The 25,360-nt window shown below is 45.5% G+C and overlaps 1 protein-coding gene across 5 annotated transcripts in view; it reads left to right on the forward strand.

The window, feature by feature from the left end:
• The first annotated feature begins 259 nt into the window (after positions 1-259).
• ZNF470 (zinc finger protein 470) overlaps positions 260-25,360 on the forward strand; it is a 49,707-nt gene continuing 24,606 nt past the window's right edge. The window contains exons 1-8 of one of the 5 annotated variants that reach the window (XM_027037426.2): positions 260-886; positions 1,394-1,485; positions 10,100-10,226; positions 10,408-10,503; positions 12,298-12,461; positions 13,087-13,201; positions 13,996-14,091; positions 20,876-24,221. In XM_027037426.2, the coding sequence (XP_026893227.1) occupies positions 667-886; positions 1,394-1,485; positions 10,100-10,226; positions 10,408-10,503; positions 12,298-12,461; positions 13,087-13,201; positions 13,996-14,091; positions 20,876-22,578 (2,613 nt within the window). In that variant the 5' untranslated portion in view covers positions 260-666 and the 3' untranslated portion in view covers positions 22,579-24,221. Of the gene's footprint in view, positions 887-1,393; positions 1,486-1,565; positions 1,620-2,530; positions 3,294-10,099; positions 10,227-10,407; positions 10,504-12,297; positions 12,462-12,485; positions 13,202-13,995; positions 14,092-20,875 lie in introns of those variants that run through there. The other 4 variants (XM_027037427.2, XM_053210605.1, XM_027037432.2 and 1 more) reach the window with 4 other exon arrangements.

The raw sequence follows: 25,360 nt of genomic DNA on the forward strand, positions 1-25,360 counted from the left end.
ACCCATCTGAGGTCGAAGGTGCGAAGTGAATCGGACGCGAGGGCACACGTCACTCACACGACCCCACCAGGATCACACTCTGGACACCGGCAAAGCCCAGCGCTGCCCTTGGCCGCATCTCGTCGGCGGGGACACCGCCGGGACGCCCACCCGCGGACCGCGCCACCTGCCCCGCCCTAGCGTCACCCTGCGACCCCGCCCCTCGCCTTCAGCCCCGCCCCCGCCCGGGAACTGCGCCTGCGCGCTCCGAACCCGGCGCTATCTCCCAGAAGCCCGTCGGGCGCTGTCAGTCCCCCGGGAGGCCTGCACTTCCGGCCAGGCACCGGTTGGGCATCCATAACCACCGGGGGGACCGCGATCCGGAAAAGCCGGAAGCGGCGGGCCCGGAGAAGGGATGACGGACGCTGTGTAGGCCCAGGGAGGGCCCGAGCCTTGCAGCCTGCGCTCCGCTCAGTCCCGACGCGGCGCTGGCCGGGACTACACTTCCCAGGAAGCTTTGCGGTGGCCGCACACGCCCACTTCCGGCAGCGGCCCGCGGCCCGGGTTGGTGCGGCCCGGCGGTGTCGGGGTCTCGGCGGCCGGGGTGGGCGCGGGGCGGGGCGGGGCCGGCTGGACGCCGGGCGTGCCCGGGGCGGGAGGGGGAGCGAGCGCGCGCGCCGCGCAGACATGCAGGGGGAGGCGGGCACGGGTAGGAGCGCGGGGTCCCGCGGGCAGGAGTCCCCGCCGCGGCGAGGCGCCCCCAGTACAAAGCCCGGGGCGGACCGGGGCCGGACTGCGGGGACCCCGACTGCCTTCGTCCGTCCCGCCCGGGGAAGGCCGCGCGGGAGGAATGGGCTCCCGTCCAAGGGCCAGCGAGGCGCGGTGACGACGGGGCCTGAGAACCGAGGTGAGGGTGACAGGTGGTCGGGCCTGATGGACGGGGACCAGCGATCCCCCTCAGAGGGCGGGGAGGGCGAGGTCGTGGGGCCAGGGGCTTCTGGGGCCCGAATGCGGGTGAGTGGTTGTCCCTAGGCTCTAGGCTGGTAGGTCGGAGGAACCCACCGGGTTGGAAGTTTACCCTGAGTCCGGGCATCAAGCAGCGGTGCAGGGAAGGACCTTGACTTGCCCCGGGTCAGCCTAGCCGGACACTTCCGCAGTTCATGCTCCTAGAGAGGGGAACCCCTCTCCGCTCCGTGGCAGCCCCCGGGGAGAGTAGTAGTAGTAGGCAGATCACCCCCTTCCAAATTAGTGCTGTCCTGTTCGTGCCCGAGCGTTCGATTCTGCACTTGTTGAAGCCTTTTCCGATTGATTGATGGCTGTGGTTTAAGACTCAGCAGGAAGGGACCGATTCCACGCCGGTGGTCAGGGGCGCGGTGTAGACTCGGCCTCTGGCCACTCCCTTCTGTTCCCCCAGCTCTGCCTTCCAGAGGCCCTGCGCTTCTCCAGGACAGGAGGCAGAAGCAGGAGGCCGCGGGGACAGGACCTGAACTGAAAGCCTTGTCTCGGGTGAGTTGGCATTTCCTCCCTCCTCTCGGAAATGCAGTCCTGCTTTTCAGGACTTAATAACGTTTATTTTCTTTTACAAGTTTTCAGTTTAAGATGCCTGTCCTGGGAGCTGGTTCCCATTTCCTCACATTCTGGTGAGTGGTGGGCTGCAGGGGTGGCCCAGGGCCTCCCTCCCTGCTTTCTCTGCATCCCATTTAGTGTTCATTCTTCACTGGTCAAGTGACTCAGCCCCTCGCTGGGCCGCTTCTCTCCGAGGGACCCTGATGGAGCCCAGAGGTGCTCCTTGGGGCAAGCATGACCGTAGCTTGTGCCAAACCTGGTTTGTTTGGTATCAGCTCTGTGCCAGTCCCTGGAGAAACAGATGGCTAAGCCCCAGTCCCTGCTCTCCAAGAGCTTACAACCTGTGGAAAGTCCTGGAAGCAAACAAGGTCCTCAAGTGCAGGTGAGAGGTGAGAGCTGAGTGCAGGTGAGAGCTGCCTGGAGGAGCTCTTGGCTCCTACCTGCCCAAGGGGAGGGTGGGGGGTTGGGAAGGGAGGTGATGTTTTTGAGCCAGAGTTTGAAGGGAGAGGGAAGGGCAGCACGGGTGCAGTATGGAAGGCTGTCTTTTTCTCACTTGATTGTGTGGCTTCTTAAAGTGCTAACAGGTAGTTTTGTTTGTGTCTGTCATCTGTGTCTCACAAATAGGAGAGCCAGCTCATACATACATGCACTGGGCTCCAATTGTCCCGCCCAAGCTGCTTCTAAGCAAGTTACCAGTGATCTCCATATTACCAAATGCAGTGCCCAGTTACCGTCTTTTTAAAAAAAATTTTTTTTAATGTTTGTTTTTTATTTTTATTTTTATTTTTTTCAATATATGAAATTTATTGTCAAATTGGTTTCCGTACAACACCCAGTGCTCATCCCAAAAGGTGCCCTCCTCAATACCCATCACCCACCCTCCCCTATGTTTGTTTGTTTGTTTTTTAATTTTTTTAACGTTTTTATTTATTTTTGGGACAGAGAGAGACAGAGCATGAACGGGGGAGGGGCAGAGAGAGAAGGAGACACAGAATCGGAAGCAGGCTCCAGGCTCTGAGCCATCAGCCCAGAGCCCGACGTGGGGCTCGAACTCACGGACCGCGAGATCGTGACCTGAGCCGAAGTCGGACACTCAACCGACTGAGCCACCCAGGCGCCCCAACCTAATGTTTGTTTTTTAGAGAGAGACAGAGTGTGAGCAGGGGAGGGGCAGAGAGAATGGGAGAGAGAATTCCAAGCAGGCTCTGCACCGTAGCAGGGCTTGATCCCATGAACTGTGAGATCATGACCTGAACCAAAATCAAGAGTCAGACGCTCAACCGACTGAAACCCAGGTGCCCCCGTCCTCAGTCTTTTTTGATTATCATTGGCTTTTGAAGTAGCTTAGCAATTGGCAAACTTTCAGTGTAAAAGGCTAGGTAGTAAATATTTTAGGCTTTATGGTAACTGCTGTAGCTGCTCCTCTCTGCCTTCTAGAGCTCCACTCCTTCTAGAGCTGAGGCAGCCACAGATGAGATATAAATTAATGGGCCGGGTTACGTTCCAATAAAACTTTATTTACAAAAGCATTTGGCTGCCAACCCGTGAAATAGCTCATCCCTTGCTCTCTGGTGGGACCCGTTTTTCCCTTGGCTTGTAGGGCACAACATCTGGCTTTCCTCCCACCTCCCTGACCGCTCTGTTCTCACTGCCGGTTCCTCCCCATCTCCCTGACCTACACCTGTCGGCATGCCTTGGGACTGTGTTCTTGGCTCTCCTAGTCCACCTGCGCACCTTCTGCTGAGGAGGTCAGTTCTCATCTGTAAAAACCAGCCACAGGCAGCCTTCTCCCATATTTGCCTTTCCAGCTCCAGCCTCTCCTCTGAGCTCCAGGCCTGTGTATCCAACCTGACTCCTCCTCTTGAATGTCCAACGGAAAACTCAGACCCAAGACATTCAGACCCGAATTCTGAGATTTCCCCCAAACTGGCTGCTCCCACCGTTGTCTCTGTCTCAGACCAGTGGCAGTTTCATGCTCCCAGTTACTCAGGGGTGATTCTTATCTCCTCTCTCTGCCTCCCATGTTTGGCTTGTGGCAAACCCTGTCAGTGCAGTTTTCACATTCACATTGTATTCGAACCTGAGGTTTTCACATTGTATTCAGAATCTGATGATTATCATTATGCCCACTGCCCCCATCACAGCCTCAGTGGTTATTTTACTGTTGGCCCCTTGACTCCGCTTCTGTGACATCTCCCACGTGTGTTCCTGCAGTCGTATCCCAGTGTAGCAACCAGGGAGAGTGTGTGTGTGTGTGTTCCAACTGCTGTGTCACTCCATGCTCAGAACCCTCCGGTGGCTTCCCTGAATGAAGGCCAAATCCTTAATGTACTGATGGGGCCCTGCATGACTTTGCCTCTGGACTTTTGGACCTCTGACTTTTTTTTTGTTTTTTTTTTAAAGTATTTATTTTTGAGAGAGAGCGGTCACGGGAGGGGCAGAGAGGGAGACACAGAATCTGAAGCAGGCTCCAGGCTCTGAGCTGTCAGCACAGAGCCCGATGTGGGGCTCGAACTCATGACCTGTGAGATCATGACCTGAGCCGAAGTCAGATGTTTAACTGGCTGAACCACCAGGCACCCCTGGACCTCTGACATTTACTGTCCTTCATCACACTTTGCTTCCTCAAAAATTGCCTTCTCATTTTCCTGATCCCTCTGTCGACAGTTCCAGAGCTTCCCACCCAAATTCTTCACACCCTCTTCTCCGCTTTACTCTTTGTTTTTTTTAATTTTTTTTAATGTTTTTATTTATTTTTGGGACAGAGAGAGACAGAGCATGAACAGGGGAAGGGCAGAGAGAGAGGGAGACACAGAATCTGAAGCAGGCTCCAGGCTCTAAGCTGTCAGCACAGAGCCCGACGCGGGGCTCAAACTCACGAACCGTGAGATCATGACCTGAGCCAAAGCCGGACCCTTCACTGACTGAGCCACCCAGGCGCCCCACCCCCCCCCGCTGTACTCTTTTTATTTTTTTAATTCTTAGCACATTCGAACGCACTATATATTTACTTAATATATCTGGTTTTCTGCTCTGAGTACACATGACACAGGCAGCGATTGTGGGCAGTTTCACCCCAGTGCTGGATTCAGAAAATATTTGGTGGGGGAGTGTGTGAATAAGTCTTAAATTTCTCTTGTAGCTGATGTTTTGCTGTTTAATGTAGCATGATAATAACTTTTATACCTGAGAATGCACTTCATCCCTGAGTATTTGCTATGAATACATTCCTAAAACTTTTTCTTACTTTGTGGATTAAAGTTTGTTACACTTACACGAAATTGGAATACTTCAGCAGCTGTATTTGGATGGAACAGCAGCAGAGCCTCAAAAACTAGAATGGGGGGGGAGTAGACTTCACCACTCCCCCCAAAATGACCAGTTTTCATTCATGTACCTTAAAAATTAATTGAATTGTACCAAAAAAAACCCCTCTTTAATGCATTTTTTTCTTATAGAATATTTATGTTCATTTTTTCCTATAGCATATTAATACAAAGTATTTTTCTGTAAGGATAGCATCGCTTTTTTCTGTTTGTTTTAATCCCTGTCCCATCTTTATTAAGAGTCAGACCACCGGATCTGATTCTTGTATCAGGTGTATCTTGGTGTTTTCACTATGGTGTGGTGTGACATGTCAAAACCCTTTTGGAAGTCTGCACGCTAACAACGGGAGTAAGAACATGACCCCCACACTTGAGAGAGTGCTGTGTCCCCTTGAATGAAGTGGGTTGACCCGGACACGAGTTGAAGAAAATTTGTTTTATCTGAGAGCCGTGTTGCCTTGTGGATCCTGTTTCACTGTCATCAGCATTATGGCTGGTGTCACCGTGGAACCTTTTACTAGAGGCGTGATAGTGTGATGTGGACCGTGGAGCCAGGCTGCCTGGGTTCGGAAGCTAGCTCTAACACTGGATCGCTGTGTGACCTTAAGGCACCTTAATCCACCACGTTTTCTTTGTCTGTAAGAAAAGGGAATGATCATGGTGCCAGCCTAGTATGGTTCTTGTAAGGGTTAACTAAGTAAGTATAGACACAGTGCCTAGAACATAGTAAAGGTGCCTGGCACTTGGTAAGATCTCAGGAAGTGTTAGCTCTCAGCACCCTCGTGTCATGGTGGTTTAGAAACGTACACACCAGAGCCTTAGATGATGTGCGTTAATGTAATCATTGGACGGGAGTTGGCAAACTGGCCTAATCCGGCCCGTCACCTCTTTTTGTATAGCTTGTGAGCTACAAATGGTCTTTCCGTTTGCAGTGATTGAAAAAAAATGACAAACAGTATGTCATAACATGTGGAAATTATAGAAGTTTACATTCTGGTGCCCATAAACGAAACCTCCTTTCAGCAGAGCACTGTGGTTTAGGTATCGTCTGTGGCACCTTTCACGCTGCAAGAGCAAAGTTGAGTCGTGACAGAAGCTGTCTGGCCTAAGACGTTTGCTCTCTGGCCCTTTACAGAAAGCCTTTGCTGATCCCTGATGTCAAGGTTAAGGGTGTGCACTATGGAGCCAGACTGCTGGCTTCCAGATCTTGGCTCTGCAGTTGACTCCACGATCTTGGGCAAGTTAGAGCTCTCTGTTCCTCATCTGTAAAAGGGGAATGGTGATAGTACCAACCCTCAGGGTTGTGGGGGTTGAGTAAGTTCAGAGTTGTGTCTGGACTATTACAAGTGTTGTGAGCGATAATTGTTGCTGTTTACAGTAAAAGACCTTTGTTAGCTCTCTTACTCTGGGCTGCGCTCACAGATCACCACAGAGCGGGTGGCTTCTATACAGCACACATTCATTTCTCCCGTTCTGGAGGCTGGGAAGAGCCAAGATGACGCTGTTGGCAGATTGTAGGTGGTGCCTGATGTGGACCCGCTTCCTGTTCTGTTGCTGGCGCCTTCTCTCTGTGTCCTCACATGGGGGGCTCTGGAGCCCTCTAGGGTCTCTTTTATAGGGACACGCAGCCCATTTGAGAGGGTTCACCCTCATGACCAAAGCACCCCCAAAAGGCCCCACCTCCAGATGCCATCACACTGGGTGTTAGGATTCCAGTGTATGGATTCTGGGGGGACACAAACATTCAGACCACGGCACTAACTGAAGCCATTGATTCTGTACATAAAGGGCAGTCTGTATAAACTGAGAAAATGTCTTACTTGGAAGGTTATACTGATAATGTTAGGTCTCTCTGGAACATAGGAGTAGAGAGGTGGATAAGGGGACATTTCTTACTAAGAAAAATCAAACCCCAAAAAACCCAGTTGGCAAATATGAGAAAATACTGGAACTTACACTCTTCTTTGTAGGAGCTCCCAATTCTGGTTTTATTACCGATGACCAAGTAGTAACAAAGGCTAGAAAAATGGGCACCATTTTCTCTTGTACCAACAGACTTAGGAAGTTATTGTAAAGATGCTGTAAAGATACTATAGATTTTAAAAAGGTGTTGTAATTTGTGTATCATTCATATGCTCTATTCTATGTGATTCGTTTCATTTAATAAAAGATATCTGAAAGATTTTTGAAATATTTGAATGTCCGGAAAATAAGGAATTGCAAGGAGGGAGCGTGTAGTTAGAACTGTAAGGCTGGAATCCGTGAGAACCCGGCTTCTAGAATCAGGTCAGAAGAAAAGCAGAGCAGTAGCATATGTCCGAGCACCTGTATCTTTGAACACAGTTTAAAATATTTGCATGGAAAGGGTTTTTTGTTTGTGTTTAAGCCACTTTGTTGAGGTATGATTGCCATGTAGGAAGCTGCACATTTTTAATGTGTACAACTTGATGAGTTTGAGGGAAAGTGTGTCCTGGTGAGACCGTGCCCGCCATCAAGGCCATAAGCTTATTCATCACCTTCCAAAGTTTCCTCCTGCCCTCATCATCGTCATCATTATTATTTTTGGTGGCGAGAACACTCAACCTAACATCTGCCCTCTTAGCAAATTTTAAGGATGCAACATAGTATTGTTAGCTACGGGTGTGATGCTATACATTACGTCTCCAAAACGCATTCATCCTGTGTGAGACTTTGTTCGCCTGACCACCACCTCTGCATTTCCTCCTCCCCTGGCCCCTGCCACCGGCATTCTACTCTCTGCTTCTGTAAGTTTGACTGTTTTAGCTTCACATATAACTGAGATCATGCAATGCTTGTTCTTCTGTGTCTGGCTTATTTCACTCCGCACCTGCCTCGAAACGCTTGAGTTTCAGTATGCTCGAAGATTCCACCGAGCCTTGCACAGTTTTCAGAATTTGAAGGCATTTACATGCTGGCGCACGTGGATATGAACAACCCAGGGAAAGAGAGCTCAGCAAAATTAGCACTCTTTTTTTTTTTTTTTTAAACTTTATTCTGAGAGGCAGCGCTCACAGAAGCTGGGGAAGAGCAGAGAGAGAGAGGGAGAGAGAGAATCCCAAGCAGGCTCCATGCTGTCAGCACGTTGCCTGATATAGCAGGCATGAAACCGTGAGATCATGACCTGAGCTGAAATCAAGACTTGGACGCTTAACTGCTTTAACTGACTGAGCCATCCGGGCGCTCTGAATTAGTGCTCTTATTACTTATTCAGCCAGCAAATCAGTTCCTCTGCTTTCAAGTCAGATGCTCCAACTTGCAAAATTATTGTCGCAAAGTTGTTGTTGAGAGCTGGCCAGCATTCGTTTTAGACTAGCGCTCAGGTGGGTGTATGAGCGTGTTGCTTGCTTAGAGCACACCAAGCAGCTCTGGGCTGTTTCCTGCAAGTATTCCTGGGTGTTTTCTGTGGTGGGGGCCCTTTCAGCCTCCCGCTTAGGAGATTTATGCGTCAAGGTTACTGTCTTCACCCAGGTTACAATGCAGAACCCGTTTGACTTGTCTTGACACAGTTCAGTTAAGAATACCTTCAGAGATGGTGCGGGTCAAAGAGGGCACGATAGAAATTATTCAACAGACACCACACCTCCAAGGAACTTTGTTTTCAGTAGAATTACGTGAAGCTGTAAGCGAGAAGGCTCACCCTCCGGTTGGCAGCATCATGGCTAACGTTCACGTACATGTGGCCCTTCCGCGCTGGGCCTGTGCTCCCTTATTTAGTCCACATCACAATGTGGGGTTTTGTTGATTTTTCCGTCATACAGCTGGGGAGCTGGGGTGTGCTGCGGTCTGGGTTCAGGTTCTGTGGGTGGTCGGACTTGCCCGCTTATTGGCTTGAGTATAGACTTTTAAAATGCCAGGGCTCCTGGCCCTCTAAACCTAGAGGACAGCCTCTAATGGGAAGCCAAAGCCACAGATTGCCGGGGTCACAGTTTGAATTAAATTAATGTTTAAAATACCTTGGAATGTGTCCGAATTCTGTGCTGAAATCATAAAAATCTGCTACATAAAAATCCACCATCTCTGGATGAGATGAGCAACAAACATGTTCATGTACCTCCTCGGTATGTCCTCGTCCTCGACACTTCCCAGCTTCTCGAAGGTGGCACCTTGATTCTTCTTTTATTTATTTTGAGAGAGACAGAGATTGAGAGGGAGAGAGAGAATCCCAAGCAGGCTCTGCACTGTCAGTGCAGAGCCCGACGTGGGGCTTGAACCCATGAAACTGTGAGATCATGACTTTAGCCAAAACTAAGAGTTGAGCCTTTAACCGACTGAGCCACCCAGGTGCCCCAGTGACACCTTGATTCTTAAAGGCATTTTGTAGTACTTATCATTCTTACTAAACACTCCTCTTTATTTCAGAAAACGGAAAAGAGGATTTTATTAGTGGATTTATTTACTTTTTGTTTTTACCACAAATGCTCCACATCTAATGAGCACTGAAAGTGAAATAGAAATCCTTAGAACCTAGTTTGGGGTTTAGTCCTCTGTGCCTTTTGAGTTTCATCTTCAGATTTATTTCCCCCCATTCTTGTGCTGATCCAGGCCCCTCGCGGGCCCTCGTGTCAAAAAATACTCTGACACCCGTCGTACATGGGGACAGTTGAGCCTCCATATTCATTGATCTGAATTGACATCACATTTTTCTTGTGTGTGCACCTGCACAAAATTGCCTCCATGTTTTTCTCTTTTCTCTGCATGTTTTTCCTTATCTGTATAGTCTCTTACCCCAGATGAGGAGAAGGTAATCCTTAGACCCCTGTCTTAGTCTGTTCAGGCTGCTGTAACAAAATCCTGCAGACCGGAGGCTTGGACAGCAGACGTTTATCTTCCCGGTCAGTTCTGGAGGCCGGAAGTCCCAGGTCACGGTGCCGGGAGGGTTGGTGTTCTCTGAGGCTTCTCCCTGGCTTGCAGCCAGCCGCCCTCTCTGCCGTGTCCCCGTCCAGTCTTCCCTTTGTGCACTTGCCTCCCTCGTGGGGCTTCCTCCTCTTACAAGGACACCTGTCAGAGTGGATTCGGGCCCGACCACATGACTTCAGTTAACTTTTAACAACCCCTTTTCAGGTTCTGTCTCCAAATACCATCACATTCTGAGGTACTGGGGGTTAGACTTCGACGTATGACTTTGGGGGACACAAGTAGCCCATAACAAGCCCAGTCTGTCGGGGCATGAGCACTGATTGAACAAGACTGCGGTTTTGTCCTTTCAGAGTTTGGTGACGTTCGGGGATGTGGCCGTAGATTTCTCCCAAGAGGAGTGGGAGTGGCTGAACTCGGCTCAGAGGAACCTGTACAGGAGTGTGATGTTGGAGAACTACAGGAACCTGGCCTCTCTGGGTAAGGGTGTCCCTCCACCCCTCATTCTGCCACCTCTCCCCCCGGCCGCTGCCCTGACTCAGAGCCCTCTGCTCCTTTAGCACCGGGCCTTGCTCTGTCGCCCTTTCCTCAGGCCCAGGGGCCCGCACCTTGGGTCTGCACTGACGCACAGCATGACCACTTCCTGTTCTCTTGTACGTAGGACTCTGCGTTTCCAAGCCCGATATGATCTCCTCGTTGGAACAGCGGAAAGAGCCCTGGATGGTGAAGAGAAGGCTGACAAGAGGCCGGGGCCCAGGTGAGTGTGGGAGACCTCCTGGGGTGAGGCCCCTGCGGCTCACAGCTCAGGCCCTAGGTACGTAGGATGGTCAGCACGCAATTCCTGAGCCTCCGGGCGTGGGGGGAGCATTGAGGCCTCTGGAGCACGGGCTCCCCTGTCTCCTCTCCGCCTCTGCTCCCCTCCCTGCGAACATGACTTCTCGCCCCTGCCCTGGATCCCGTTTCTTCCTCGCTCCTTCTAAGACCTTTTGTTGTTCAGGCTTACATAATCATGTCCGTTCTTTGGAAAATCCTTGGCTGGTTCCAGTGTCATTTTTACTATCTTATTTCTCTTTGATTAAAAGGCTACTTCTTGTATAGACTTCTCTCATTGACTTTTTTTGTCACTTATGAGGGAGGCCATCAGATGCTGCTTGGTGGATGACTGTAAGCTCTTAAAGAATTAACCGTGTCGCATGAGAAGTAGGGTGTATATCCATGGCTTACGTGAAGGAGAAAGTGCTGTCCCATGTATGCTAAGTATCAATAGGGATGTAAGAGGAAGAAGGAAAATCACTCCCAGTTTGAAGCCAGGGAAACCAGAATGAGAGTACAGTCTTTGGCAGAAACGTTAGAATTACAAGAGAGACCGGCAGGCCAGGGGATGGGTCTGGAAGGCTGTCATCAGACAGGCGCGGACAGCTGGGTGACTGGCTCTCAGGGGACAGGTGCACTGCTTCTGATTCAGGGGACGAGTCTTACAGATACCATAATGATATTTCTATCATGTGGGGATACAGGTATTTCAACTACTGTGTTACTTCTGGAACAAATTGATCGAGTAAGACAAGAGATCGGAATTCTAGACTGCTCTTGGAGGTCACTACAGCAGGAAATGGCAGTAATCTCCAAAGAATTGAGACTCTTGTAAGATACCTTTGTTCCAATCATATTTCAAGGGAAGGGTTTGCATCGACAGAACAGGACAGGCTGTGCAGATACAACTTCCGCCAACTCTCGTGGGTCGTCCTGTGGCACGGGAGAGCTCGAAGGGTGTTTTTGTGAAACTTTTCCATTTAACATACTAGCTCCCGTTCCCTGGATTTTCTAAAACAATGGGTTTTCCCTTCTGTCCATCCTTCATGTCTTGCTGAGATTCTAGTTGGTTGTGAAGACTTGAACTTCTAAAGCCGGGATTGGAACTTTTGTTAGTTAGCATCGTAATCAAAGAGGCACTGTTTAAAAAAGAGACAGAAGAAATTTTTGCTGGAAAAATGGAGAAAGAGTCAAAGTGAGTTTTACTTAATACTGCCGAAATAAGGATTGTATAGCAGTTCTTTTTTGCCTTAGCCTCCTTTCTCTCTTTGTTTGCATCAGCCACCTGGTATCTTATATCTACGTGAGAAAGCTCATATTGTATCCTTTAGGACTAAAGCTACATAAACATGGGATTGTAAGGTTGGTTAGTCATATAAGAAAGTTTTCGGGGTGCCTAGGTGTCTCAGTCGGTTGAGCATCCGACTTCAGTTCAGGTCATGATCTCACTGCTCATGGGTTCGAGCCCCGCGTCGGGCTCTGTGCTGACAGCTCGGAGCCTGGAGCCTGTTTCAGATTCTGTGTCTCCCTCTCTCTCTGCCCCTAGCCCAGTCGCATTCTGTCTCTGTCTCTCTCAAAAGTAAAGAAACGTTAAAAAAAAAAAAATTAAAGAAAGAAAAAAGAAAGTTTTCAATACATCACGTTACTTTGAGGATCTTAATTCCTCTGATTACATTTTGGAATTTTTCTTCGTTCTACTACATAATGGAGAAAGGTTCGGTTTCTTAATGCCTTTCAGATTTGGAGGCAGGGCCAGAGACCAAGGAGTTACCCGCGAAGAAGGACATCTGTAAAGAAAAGTTGTCCCAGGTGGTGATCATGGAGAGACTCACAAACCACAGTCTGGAATGCTCCATATTAGGGGAAGACTTGGATTATGGTGCTCTGCTTGAGAGGCCACCGGTAAGTCAGGAGATCAACCACTGAGCTAAGACACAGTGGCCTTCCTAAAGAGACCCTTCTTGAGGGAGAGACCACGAGTCCAGTAAGTTCGGGAGAAGTTTCCATTTGAATAGGGTGCTTCCTGTAGACAGAGGATCTGGCCAGAAGGAACAGCACGCGGTCTCGATGCGCAGCAGAAGGGGGGGGCGGTTCAGTTGTCATGAGCCACACACCAGCGTGTCTCAATCAGAAACATTCAACATGCCATGACGTGAGAACACTTGGAGCAGGATCTCCGCCTTCCCTTGTCATCAGAGATTATGTGGAAGAAAAAACCTGCAGGCTTGTCGAGTCGGGCATGTTGAAGGTGGGGAGACCTTCAGTCAGCCTTGGGAAATTCATACTGTGTGTAAGTTCGTCCTCCTCTGCAGGATTATACATCACCCATGGCAGAAACAGATTCTCCTATTTTTGTCTTTTTCCCCCAAACGTGTACAGTATGACTGGGCCCAGTCATTATGTGACCCGGAGCACTCAGGACCTGAGTGAGAATTCTTGGCACGGGCAGCCTCTGTCACACACCTTCCCAGAGCCACTGCCGGCTTGTGAGCCCGTTTGATCCGAAAGTGTGTTTGTACCGTTTCAGGGCTTGGTGACCATCACGAACATGGCCGTAGACTTCTCCCAACAGCTGGACCCAGCTCAGAAGAGTTTCTGTAAGAATGTGATGTGGGAGAATCATAGTGACCTGGGGTCCGTAGGTAAGGATGTCCCTCTCCTCAATCTGGACCCGTCTTCAGGACCCGCCACTTCCTTTCCTTGGTTTTGAATTGTGGAGGTCAGGGAGGGGTCTTCTGAAGTGTTGAGCTAAATTTTTGTCATGATTCTGAAGATGAGAATTTGACATTTGTAGAGTTAGGGTTAGTTGGTATCTTCATTGTGCTTGAAGCATCGTCTTCAGTGAGTCTCACATACTGCTCACTTTCCTTTTTACTTCTTACTATAATTAAACACTTTTCTTTCAAAACCAAGGAACTGGTTCTCGATTTAAGAGTGTCAAGGGGCCCCTGGGTGGCTCAGTCAGTTAAGCATCTGACTCTTGATTTCGGCTCAGGTCGTGATCTCGTGGTTCATGGGATTAAGCCCCATGTCAGGCTCTACGCTCACAGCTTGAAGTCTGCTTGGGATTCTCTCTCCTTCTCTCTGCCCCTCTCCTTCTTGTGTGTGCTCTCTCACTTCCCCCTCAAAATAAATAAACTTCAAAAAATATGTATAAAAGGGGCGCCTGGGTGGCTCAGTCGGTTGAGCGTCTGACTTCGGCTCAGGTCATGATCTCATGGTTCGTGGGTTCAAGCCCCACATTGGTCTCTGTGCTGAGAGTTCAGATCCTGGAGCCTGAGATTCAGATTCTGTGTCTCCCTCTCTCTCTGCCCCTTCCCCGCTCGCACTCTGTCTCTCTCTCTTTCAAAAATAAATAAACATTAAAAAAAAATTTTTTTTAATAGAAAAGAAGAATGTCATGTGTGTGACAGAACCTATGTCTTTCCATGTGCAGGGCCCTGTGTGTCTAAGGCCGACTTGGTCTCTCTGCTGCAGCAAGAGAAGGAGCCCTGGATGGTGGACAGAGAGCTGCCGAAGGGCCTGGGGTCAGGTGAGTGTGGCAGGCCTGGGCCGACTCGCTGCTGCGGGTGGGGCCGGGTCCTCACCGAGGTTCGGGAGACCCACAGGACTTCACCGAGTTCTCCAGGTCTGGACAGGAAATGGAGGTCTGGGCTTCAAAAGTACTCTCTTTCCCTCTTTGCTGCTGTCTCTCGGGTGATAGTTCATTCCTCGTATGTTCTTCTTCTGCTTGGCCACTCAGAGGTGCTCAGTCCCTTACACGTCCCTGTCCTGACCCCAGCATACTTCTGAGCTATCTTCTGTGATCACATGGCCCACTCATTTCATTGAGCATCCGCTCCTGTAAGACCCACGAATTGAGAGTTATTTGAGGGTGGCATCCTGCTTGGCGTTGGAAGGTAGTTGGAGAGGGAGGGAAGTTACGCATATGTTGAAGTTGCAGATGGTCCCTCCAATGGAAGGGATGAGACATGTTTATGGGTGAATGAATGAAGTAGAGTTTGCAGAATTTCCGGTGGGGCATTGCAGAGGCAGAGATGATTGATTCCTAGTAGCTTCCTTGTTTCAGTCGGGGGGTGGGGGGGGCAGAAATTGGATTGCAAGAATATATGTGGAGGGCCTCTTCCTCTTTTTTAAAAAAATTTTTTTAAGTTTATTTATTTTGAGAGAGAGAGAGATCAAGTAGGGTAGGGCCAGAGAGAAAGTGGAAGAGAGAGAATCTCAAGCAGGCTCCGCACCTTTAGCGCAAAGCCTGATGCGGCACTCGAGCTCATGAACCATGAGATCGTGACCGGAGCTAAAGAGTCAGATGCTTAACAAACTAAGCCGTTCAGGTGCCCCTCTCTTCCTCTTTTGATATAGAAGGGACAGAAAAGAAATTTCTTCAGAAAATAATGATTTGTGGGGTGCCTGGGTGGCTCAGTCAGTTAAGTGTCCAACTTTGGCTCAGGTCGTGATCTCATGGCTCATGAGTTCGAGCCCTACGTCGGGCTCTGTGCTGACAGTGTGGAGCCTGCTTTGATTCTGTGTCTCCCTCTCTCTCTGCCCCTCCCCTGCTTGTTCTCTCTCTCTTTCTCTCTCTTTCAAAAATAAATCAACATTAAAAAAAAAAAAAGAATCATTTGTAGGTAGGGGTGCCTGGCTGACTCATTTCGGTGGAGTGTGCCACTCTTGATCTTGGGGTTGTGGGTTTGAGCCCCACATTGGGTGTAGAAATCACTTCAAAATAAAATCTTTGGGGTGCTTGGGTGGCTTGGTTAAGCATATGACTTCGGCTCAGGTTATTATCTCAAGGTTTGTTCATTCAAGCCCCACATTGGGCTCTGTGCTGACAGCAACGAGCCCACTTCCAAACCTCTATCCCCCTCTCTCTCTGCCCCTCCCCTGCTTGTACGCGTGCGTGCTCTCTCTCTCTCTCTCTCTCTCTCTCTCTCATACACACACACATGAATAAACATTAAGGGGCGACCGGGTGACTCAGTTGGTTAAGTGTCTGATTCTTGATCTCAGTTCAGATCATGATCTCACTGTCTGTGAGTTTGAGCCCTGCATTGGGCTCTGTGCTGATGGCTCAGATGCTTGGGATTCTGTCTCCTCTCTTTGCCTCTCCCTTGTTCACTCGAATGCACACTCTCCCTCTTTCTCTCTCAAAATAAACTTTAAAAAAATGAATAAACACTAAAAAATAGATTATAAAAATAAAATCTTAAAAAAACAAGAGGAACGCCTGGGTGGCTTAGTTGGTTAGCAACCAGTCCCAGGGTCGTGGGATCGAGCCCCGTATTGGGCTTCCCACTGAGTCTGTTTAAGATTCTTCCTCTCTCTCTCTGCTTCTCCCCACTGCTTGCACATGCATGAGCTCTTGCTCTCTCTAAAATAAAAAAATAAATAAAATAATATTTAATAGGTAAATAAATAAAACTTGAAAAAAGAAAATGATTTGTAGAAAATGTAATCCCATCACCTGTTTGGAAACAATATTAAACCATGACCTATAATCACAATATGTTAACAAAGCAACTGTAGACTTCTTCAAGTCATGATAACACGTATCGTTCGTGTAGTCAGAATTACAGTATGTACATTCAGCCACGCATACAGATGTTTTTCACATGCATTCCATGTCATTTTTCCCATCTCTCAATTAGGTTACTTCACATTTCTAGTATCAAAAATACACTTGTGGGGTGCCTGGGTGGCTCAGGCAGTTGAGCATTTAACTCTTGATTTCAGCTCAGGTCATGATCTCATCGTTCATGGGTTCAAGCCCAATGTTGGGCTCTGTGCTAACAGCGCTGAGCCTGCTTGGGATTCTGTCTCTCTCCCTCACTGGCTCTCTGCCCCTCCACTGCTGTCTCCCTCTCTCTCAAATAAAAACATTTAAAATATATGTATGTATGTATACACACACACACACACGCACGCACATATATACTTGCAACAGTATCTTTATGTAAGTGGAAGCTATACCTTTCTGAGATTGCTGCATCTCTGGGTATGAACGTCTGTTAGGCTCTGAAGGTTTCGTTTGCTTTCAGCAACTCTAAACAGTGACTGGATGACTTGATGTTTGTGTGTAATTGCTTTCTCATAGCACTGGCTATGCTGGTGGGATTGCCTGCTTAGTATCTGGTGAAAGACTATTCCCAAAAGTTATTTGTTTTATTGTGAAAGAGATTGAATACTTTTTATACATTTGTTTCTTTTCTTTATCCTTCTGTAAAACGTTCCTCATTTATATTCATTTCTCTATTCTTGTCTTAACAGTTCCAGAACTTATCTTAACAGAACTTATCTTCTTAACAGTTCCAGTGATTTTTTTTATGTTAGCATACTAATTCTTTGATGTATTGTTTCAAACTTTTTCATATACAGTAATGAGTTTTTGTTTAATTAGACCTTTTTGTAATTTTGTAAAAATTTAAACATTCTTATGTAGTCTAATGTATTATTTCTTTTATAAATTGTCCTTCCATTTTTGTCCTCGGAAACTTGATGTGTGTAGTTCTACGTCATTGTTTGTTTTTGTTTTTGTTTAATTTTTTAAATTTTTAAATTTTTAAATTTTTAATTTTTTTTTAAATATGCAATTTATTGTGAAATTGGTTTCCATACAACACCCAGTGCTCATCCCAGCAGGTGCCCTCCTCAATACCCATCACCCACCCTCCCCTCCCTCCCACCCCCCATCAACCCTCAGTTTGTTCTTAAAGAGTCTCTTATGTTTTGGCTCCCTCCCTCTCTAACCTTTTTTTTTTCCTTCCCCTCCCCCATGGGTTTCTGTTAAGTTTCTCAGGATCCACATAAGAGTGAAAACATATGGTATCTGTCTTTCTCTGTATGACTTATTTCACTTAGCATCACACTCTCCAGTTCCATCCACGTTGCTACAAAAGGCCATATTTCATTCTTTCTCATTGCCACGTAGTACTCCATTGTGTATATAAACCACAATTTCTTTATTCATCAGTTGATGGACATTTAGGCTGTTTCCATAATTTGGCAATTGTTGAAAGCACTGCTCTAAACATTGGGGTACAAGTGCCCCTATGCATCAGCACTCCTGTATCCCTTGGGTAAATTCCTAGCAGTGCTATTGCTGGGTCATAGGGTAGATCTATTTTTAATTTTTTGGGGAACCTCCCCACTGTTTTCCAGAGCGGCTGCACCAGTTTGCATTTCCACCAACAGTGCAAGAGGGTTCCCGTTTCTCCACATCCTCTCCAGCATCTGTAGTCTTCTGACTTGTTCATTTTAGCCATTCTGACCAGCGTGAGGTGGTGTCTCAGTGTGGTTTTGATTTGTATTTCCCTGATGAGGAGCGACACTGAGCATCTTTTCATGTGCCTGTTGGCCATCTGGATGTCTTTAGAGAAGTGTCTATTCATGTTTTCTGCCCATTTCTTCACTGGATTATTTGTTTTTCGGGTGTGGAGTTTGGTGAGCTCTTTATAGATTTTGGATACTAGCCCTTTGATATGTTATTTGCAAATATCTTTTCCCATTCCATTGGTTGCCTTTTAGTTTCGTTGATTGTTTCCTTTGCAGTGCAGAAGCTTTTTATCTTCAGGAGGTCCCAATTGTTCATTTTTGCTTTTAATTCCCTTGCCTTTAGGGATGTGTCAAGTAAGGAATTGCTGCAGTTGAGGTCAGAGAGGTTTTTTCCCTGCTTTCTCTAGAGTTTTGATGGTTTTCTGTCTCACATTCAGGTCCTTTATCCATTTTGAGTTTATTTTTGTGTTTATTCTTATTTTTATTTTTTAAGTTTATTTATTTTTGAGAGAGAGAGAGACAGAGTGTGAGCAGGGGAGGGGCAGAGAGAGAGGGAGGCACAGAATCCAAAGCAGGCTCCAGGCTCTGAGCTGTCAGCACAGAGCCTGATGCGGGGCTCGAACTCACGAACTGTGAGATCATGACCTGAGCTGAATTTGGCACTTAACCGACTGAGCCACCCAGGCGCCCCTACATCATTGTTTTGATGGATGCCTAGTATAACAATAAGTAGATATACCATGATTTACTTAACTGGTTTACTGTTAAGGATATTTGAACATTTAGGTCTTTTCCTGTTTTTACCTATAATAAGCTGTGGTCCAGTTTGTACATGATCAAAGTATACATTTTCTTTAAAAAAAAGTTTCATGGATATAATGCTATACCATTGGAACAGTATATAAGAATACCTGTTTCTAGGCATCTTCACCAGTCGCGAGTACTTTGTATTTTTTTACTTTTTGCGAAACTCTTGGGTGAAAATGGAGGTTTCGTTTAATTTGCATTTCCCCAAGTACTTGTAATGTTGAGAAATTGGCAGTTTAAATCCATTTAGAGTGCAGGGGTGCCTGGGTGGCTCTGTTGGTGAAGCGACCGACTTTGGCTCAGGTCATGATAACACGGTTCATGAGTTCGAGCCCTGTGTCAGGCTCTGTGCTGACAGCTCGGAGCCAGAGCCTGCTTCGGAGTCTTTGTCTCCTCCTCTCTGCCCCTCCCCTGCTTGTGCTCTGTCTCTCTCTGTCTTTCAATAATTAATAAACGTTAAAAAAAATTTAAGTCCATTTGGAGTTCATATTCTGTTAATGGTGTCTTTATACCCATCTCCTACATTTCTGTTGGGTCAAATTTTCTTGCCTTTATATAGTATGAATATAAACCCTGTCTCAAAAATGTGATACATTTTGTTCCCACTTTTGTGTAGCCTGTTAGTTCGCACATGCTGTTTCTTCTCACCATGCAGTAGTTTAAGTCGGGTGGTATCTTTATTCACAGAAGCTTTCGTAGAAGTCTTTATTTATGTTGACCTTTTGTTTTCCTGATAGTTTTTTCTTTTTATTAATATGTGTATCATCCATTTGTACCACATCACAAATTTGGTCTTCTTTGAGTTACTTCTTTCTTTCTTGCTCTCTTCCTATCCATGAACACAGGATGTCTTCCCATTTATGTCCTCTTGATTTCATTCAGCAATGTTTTATAGTTGCCAGCATACAGTTTTGTGCCTCCTTGGGTAAATTTATTCCTAAATAAGTCATTCTTTTAAGCTATCTTTCATGGAATCGCTTTCATAATTTCCTTTTCAGATTGTTCATTTCTAGTGTATAGAAGTACAATTGATTTTTCTGTGTTGATCTTGTATCTTATAATTTTGATGAATTGATTTATTAGCTCTAATACTTTTCTCATGGATTCTTTAGGGTTTTGTATATATGGGATCACACCATTTACACATACAGTTTTACTTCTTCCTTTCTAGCTAGGATGCCTTTTCTATTTCTAATTGCTCTGGCTAGAACTTCCAGTACCGTGTTGAGTAGAAGTTGGAAAAGCAGGCATCCTTGTCTTGTTACCAATCTAAGAAGGAAAACTTTTAGTGTTTAGATGTCATTTAAAAAGAGTTTATTTTCCCTTTTTTAAGATCATTTTTTTCCCAGACATTTGACTCTCTGCATCATCTCTGCGATACCACTTTCGTCTACATGTATTTATTGAGATATAACTATACGTGCACAAATTTTGGGTGCATGCTAAGTGATTTTAGCAAAAAGACTTCAGGCATATACACTCCTCCACGTAAGCGTTAGAGTCCGAGGTAAGACATATGATTGTTCAGTTGTGTATGTGGTGTGATGAAATATAATGGTAGCACTCATTGTTTTTGTAAAAACAGTTGCTTCAAACTGAGAACTTAAATTGCAAGGTCCTGTGCATTGATATATGGCCAGAGAAGTGTCAGGCCTGTGAAAGCATGCAGGTAGGTGTAAAAATGGTATTCTATGTCCACTGAGCTTCTGCTGTCAGTTGGTAATGTAGGTTTTGTTAAAATTAATCAAAGAAGATGCAGTTAGCAGAAACACCATTTTCTGGTTGTAGGGGAATAACCCTTCAGATAATCGTGGTAAATGTTGAAGAATAAGTTCTCCTTTTTGTGCTTTGGGTTTGCTTCTTGGAATAGCTTTTGTGATGTGATGACTGCTCTGACATTGAAGTAGGATGGACAGGGCAGGAGGGAGAGTAAAGGCAATGAATGCCAGAGAATTTTTAGGTGGTGTGATTGCAGAACGTTTTCCTAGTTCCTTTCCCCTAATATGTAACTGATTCCACAAACACTTAATTCTTTTCTACTCGCCCCTCCTAGGCTCCTGGGGCTTAGTTACATACTTTGTAGACCCTATGTTTACATATTAGAGGCACCTAGTTTATGTGGTTTAATTAGGGTTTAATTCACCAACCACTGAATTCATTCATAATTCCCTTTTAACAAATTCCTTTTTTTTTCTAGCACACAATAAAGGAGATATTTATTTCTTGATATCTTTCAGGTCAACAATCTATACATGAGACCCAGGAATTATTTCTAAAGCAGGATTCATTTGCTGAAGTAACAGACAGAACTTCAAACACTAATTTGGAGTGTTCCACTTTCAGAGAAAATTGGGATTCTGAGGGTGTGTTTGAAAGGAAGCTGGTAGGTCAGGAGACACAATTCAGGCAAGAGACAATCACTCATAACAAGATGCTCTCGAAGGAAAGAGAACGTACTTTTAACAAATCTGGAAGATGGTTTCATTTGGACATTTCAGAAGAGAGAGTTCATAATCATGATTCAGTTAAGAAAAATTTTCCCAAAAATTCAGTGGTAATAAGACATACAGGAATTTATGCAGGAAAAAAACTTTTCAAATGTAATGAATGTAAGAAAACTTTTACCCAGAGCTCATCCCTTACTGTTCATCAGAGAATTCATACTGGAGAGAAACCCTATAAATGTAACGAATGTGGAAAGGCCTTCAGTGACGGCTCATCCTTTGCTAGACATCAGAGATGTCACACTGGCAAGAAGCCTTATGAATGTATTGAATGTGGGAAAGCCTTCATACAGAACACATCCCTTATACGTCATTGGAGATATTACCACACTGGGGAGAAACCCTTTGATTGCATCGATTGTGGGAAAGCCTTCAGTGATCACATAGGACTTAATCAACATAGGAGAATTCATACTGGAGAGAAACCCTACAAATGTGATGTATGTGACAAATCCTTTAGGTATGGCTCATCCCTTACTGTGCATCAAAGGATTCATACTGGAGAAAAACCGTATGAATGTGATGTTTGCAGAAAAGCCTTCAGCCATCATGCATCACTCACTCAACATCAAAGAGTACATTCTGGAGAAAAGCCTTTTAAATGTAAAGAGTGTGGGAAAGCTTTTAGGCAGAATATACACCTTGCTAGTCATTTGAGGATCCATACTGGGGAGAAGCCCTTCGAATGTGGGGAATGTGGTAAATCCTTCAGCATCAGTTCACAGCTGGCTACTCACCAGAGAATTCATACTGGAGAGAAGCCCTATGAATGTAAGGTTTGTAGTAAAGCATTCACCCAGAAGGCTCACCTTGCACAGCATCAGAAAACTCATACGGGAGAGAAACCATATGAATGTAAGGAATGTGGTAAAGCCTTCAGCCAAACCACACACCTCATTCAACACCAGAGAGTTCATACTGGAGAGAAACCCTACAAATGTGTCGAATGTGGGAAGGCCTTTGGTGATAACTCATCCTGTACTCAACATCAGAGGCTTCACACTGGCCAAAGACCTTATGAATGTATTGAATGTGGGAAGGCATTCAAGACAAAGTCATCCCTTATTTGTCATCGCAGAAGTCATACAGGAGAAAAACCTTACGAATGTAGTGCATGTGGCAAAGCCTTTAGCCATCGCCAGTCCCTTAGTGTACATCAGAGAATTCACTCTGGAAAGAAACCATATGAATGCAAAGAATGTAGGAAAACCTTCATCCAAATCGGACACCTTAATCAACATAAAAGAGTCCACACTGGAGAGAGATCCTACAACTACAAGAAAAGCAGGAAAGTCTTCAGGCAGAGCGCACACCTTGCTCACCCAAGAACTCATAATGGAGAGGCAACAGCACGCCCGTCTTTTCCTTCCACATCGAGTCCTGTGGATCTTCTCCCCAGGTTCCTCTGGGGTCCGCCGTCACTGTCGTCCCCCTAGTCTCAGTGTTATTTCAGCTGGACTGTTCCAGTAGTTCAAACACGGGCCCCTCTGTTCAGTGTGGTTTTGTTGTTTCCTTTATGAGTTTGTTCTCCATGTTGCAGTCAGCCTGATTTTTTTTTTAAAGTGTAAATACAGATCACTCCTCATATAAAAACTTGCGTTGGGATCCTTTAAACTGGTTAATCCGTAAGATGTGCTTAGCACGGTGCCTGGTTCATCCCAGGTGTTGAAAAAACATTGTTTGGGAACATTGAAGAGTCATCAGGGTCAGCTCTGAATAAAACAGTGCATAGAAGGAGGCCAGGAGACACCCATCGAGTGAGGTAGTCAGTGAAGTTTGGCCAGCAGTGGTTTAAAACTCGGTTCCATAATGTTGAGTTAGAACTGTGGCTTTCCAGCTCATCTGCATAAATGTGAGGTGATGCGACTTTATTGGTGAGGAAATTCAGCTTTACTATCCACCTGAGAACAGTCTTAGTGTAGAGAACATGGATGAGTGGTCCGCTTGGAACAAAAGAGCTGAAACAATAAAAAAAAATGCAAGATTTATACGCACAAAGTTAAAACTGTTGACATGGTACTCAAGACTTAGAAAATTTGGAAAGATCTGATCTATTTAAAATCACCTGAGCTCACAAATGAACTCAAACTTTTTTTTTTAATGTTTACTTATTCTTGAGAGAGAGAGACAGAATATGAGTGGGGGAGGGGGAGAGAGAGAGAGGGAGACACAGAATCCGAAGCAGGCTCCAGGCTCTGAGCTTTCAGCACAGAGACAGACGCAGGGCTCGAATCCACGAACCGCGAGATCATGACCTGAGCCAAAGTCGGACACTTCACCGACTAAGCTCCCAGGCGCCCCTATGAACTCATTAAACTTTTAAGGAACTGTCAACTGATAAGCTAAACTGATCTAAAGCAGGTCTCAGCAAACTGTGACTCACGGTCAAAGTCTCACTGACTGGTTTTGTATGGCCCATGGTCTAAAATTTTAAATGGTTGAACAAGTGAATAGAAGATTTTGTGACAACGTGAAAATTTACATTAAATTTAAATGTCAGTATCTGTAAATAAAGTTTTATTGCCGTACATTCACACTCACTTGTTCACGTATTTCCTGTGGCTGCTTTCACTCCACAATGGCAGAGTTGAGTCACTATTGAGGCAAAGCTCAAATATTTACTCTCTTTCCTTTTACAGAAAAAGTCTGCCAAACCCTGCTGTAGCACAGAGAGTATACAAAAAGTTCTAATCATTTCTACGAGCATAATGCAACTCTCACTTCAAAAACCAGACAAACTACAAGGCAACTTATGAATAGACGTAAAAAGGAATTATTGAAATATGAGAATATGTCGGTAGAGGAGAAATCTGTTTTTCTAGATGAAATACTCAGTACTGTTAAAGTGTTTGTAAATTGTCATTCACAACAGAGTCCCTGTAGGATATGTTTACTTTGACAGTTCTAGTTGAAACAGCACAAGGAAAGCTAATGTGGCAAGCATAAGCAGGACATTTTAAAAATAGGTTTCTTAGCATTTCAGATTTTGGTATAAACTAAAACTGGTTTTTCATTATGGGGGAAATTATGTTTTGACAATTGGTTATCCATTCTGTCAAAAAAAAAAAAAAACCACACACTTAAATTGTTGTTAACATTTCTAATTAGGAAGTGATATGCAAGAAACAACCTAAAAAAGAGGAAATCTTTCCTAACTCGGGTCCTAGAAGACATGGGCAAGAGAGTAAGTTGGCTTATACAAAGATCTAAAACTTCAGAATGGTGAAAGGCCCCCAAAAGATGTGAAAGACAATTGACAGACTAATACAAGTTATGTGACAAGTCATTTAGGAACAGAGCTATTATACATACAAAGCAGTGGGAAAAAATAGTGCATTCCCAACAGGCATGTCAGTTGCAGAGTTCAAATGAGTAAAGACAATCTGTAAAGTTCTTAGTCTCACTCATCAGAAAATTACAAGTTAAAACAAAATTTCTTGGCTTTCCGATGGATTTCAGTCTAACATTTGGATAATATCCACTATTGGCATCAGCGTGGGCAAACAGATACTTGATCATCAGCAGTGTCAATCGGTCTCCTGTCTTTCAGGATGGCAATATAGTATGACCTACCAACATTATAAATGTGCATTCCTTTTGCAACAGTAACTCTGGATCTAGGAGTGTTGTCCCGTTGGAATAAATAGATGTAAATGTTTATTGCAGAATTGTTGTAATTATGATAAATTGGATTTCAGCATCCTGCCAAGCAGGTTCATTAAATTGTGATTATCCAATACTGTATTGTCTGGTTAGAAGAAAGAGATTAAATTCTATGTATGCCTCTATGGAGAGTTGTCCGTCCACAATATATTAAAAGAAACATGCGACTTGCAAAACCTAATATGTAAACTCATCTTGTAGCCATAGAGTCAAAATTAATATTGGGTATATATATGTTTGCGTGTATATGTGTGTGTGTGTGTGTGTATACATGTTTTTTCAGTATAAATGTTGAAACCTTTTTTGTCTTTTTTTGTATTATAAAGTATTTTAAAAAAAAATTTTTTTTTTCAACGTTTATTTTTGGGACAGAGAGAGACAGAGCATGAACGGGGGAGGGGCAGAGAGAGAGGGAGACACAGAATCAGAAACAGGCTCCAGGCTCTGAGCCATCAGCCCAGAGCCTGACGCGGGGCTCGAACTCCCGGACCGCGAGATCGTGACCTGGCTGAAGTCGGACGCCTAACCGACTGCGCCACCCAGGCGCCCCTATAA

This window comes from Acinonyx jubatus, chromosome E2 (genome assembly GCF_027475565.1).
Source record: "Acinonyx jubatus isolate Ajub_Pintada_27869175 chromosome E2, VMU_Ajub_asm_v1.0, whole genome shotgun sequence".
Taxonomy (NCBI): Eukaryota; Metazoa; Chordata; class Mammalia; order Carnivora; family Felidae; genus Acinonyx; species Acinonyx jubatus.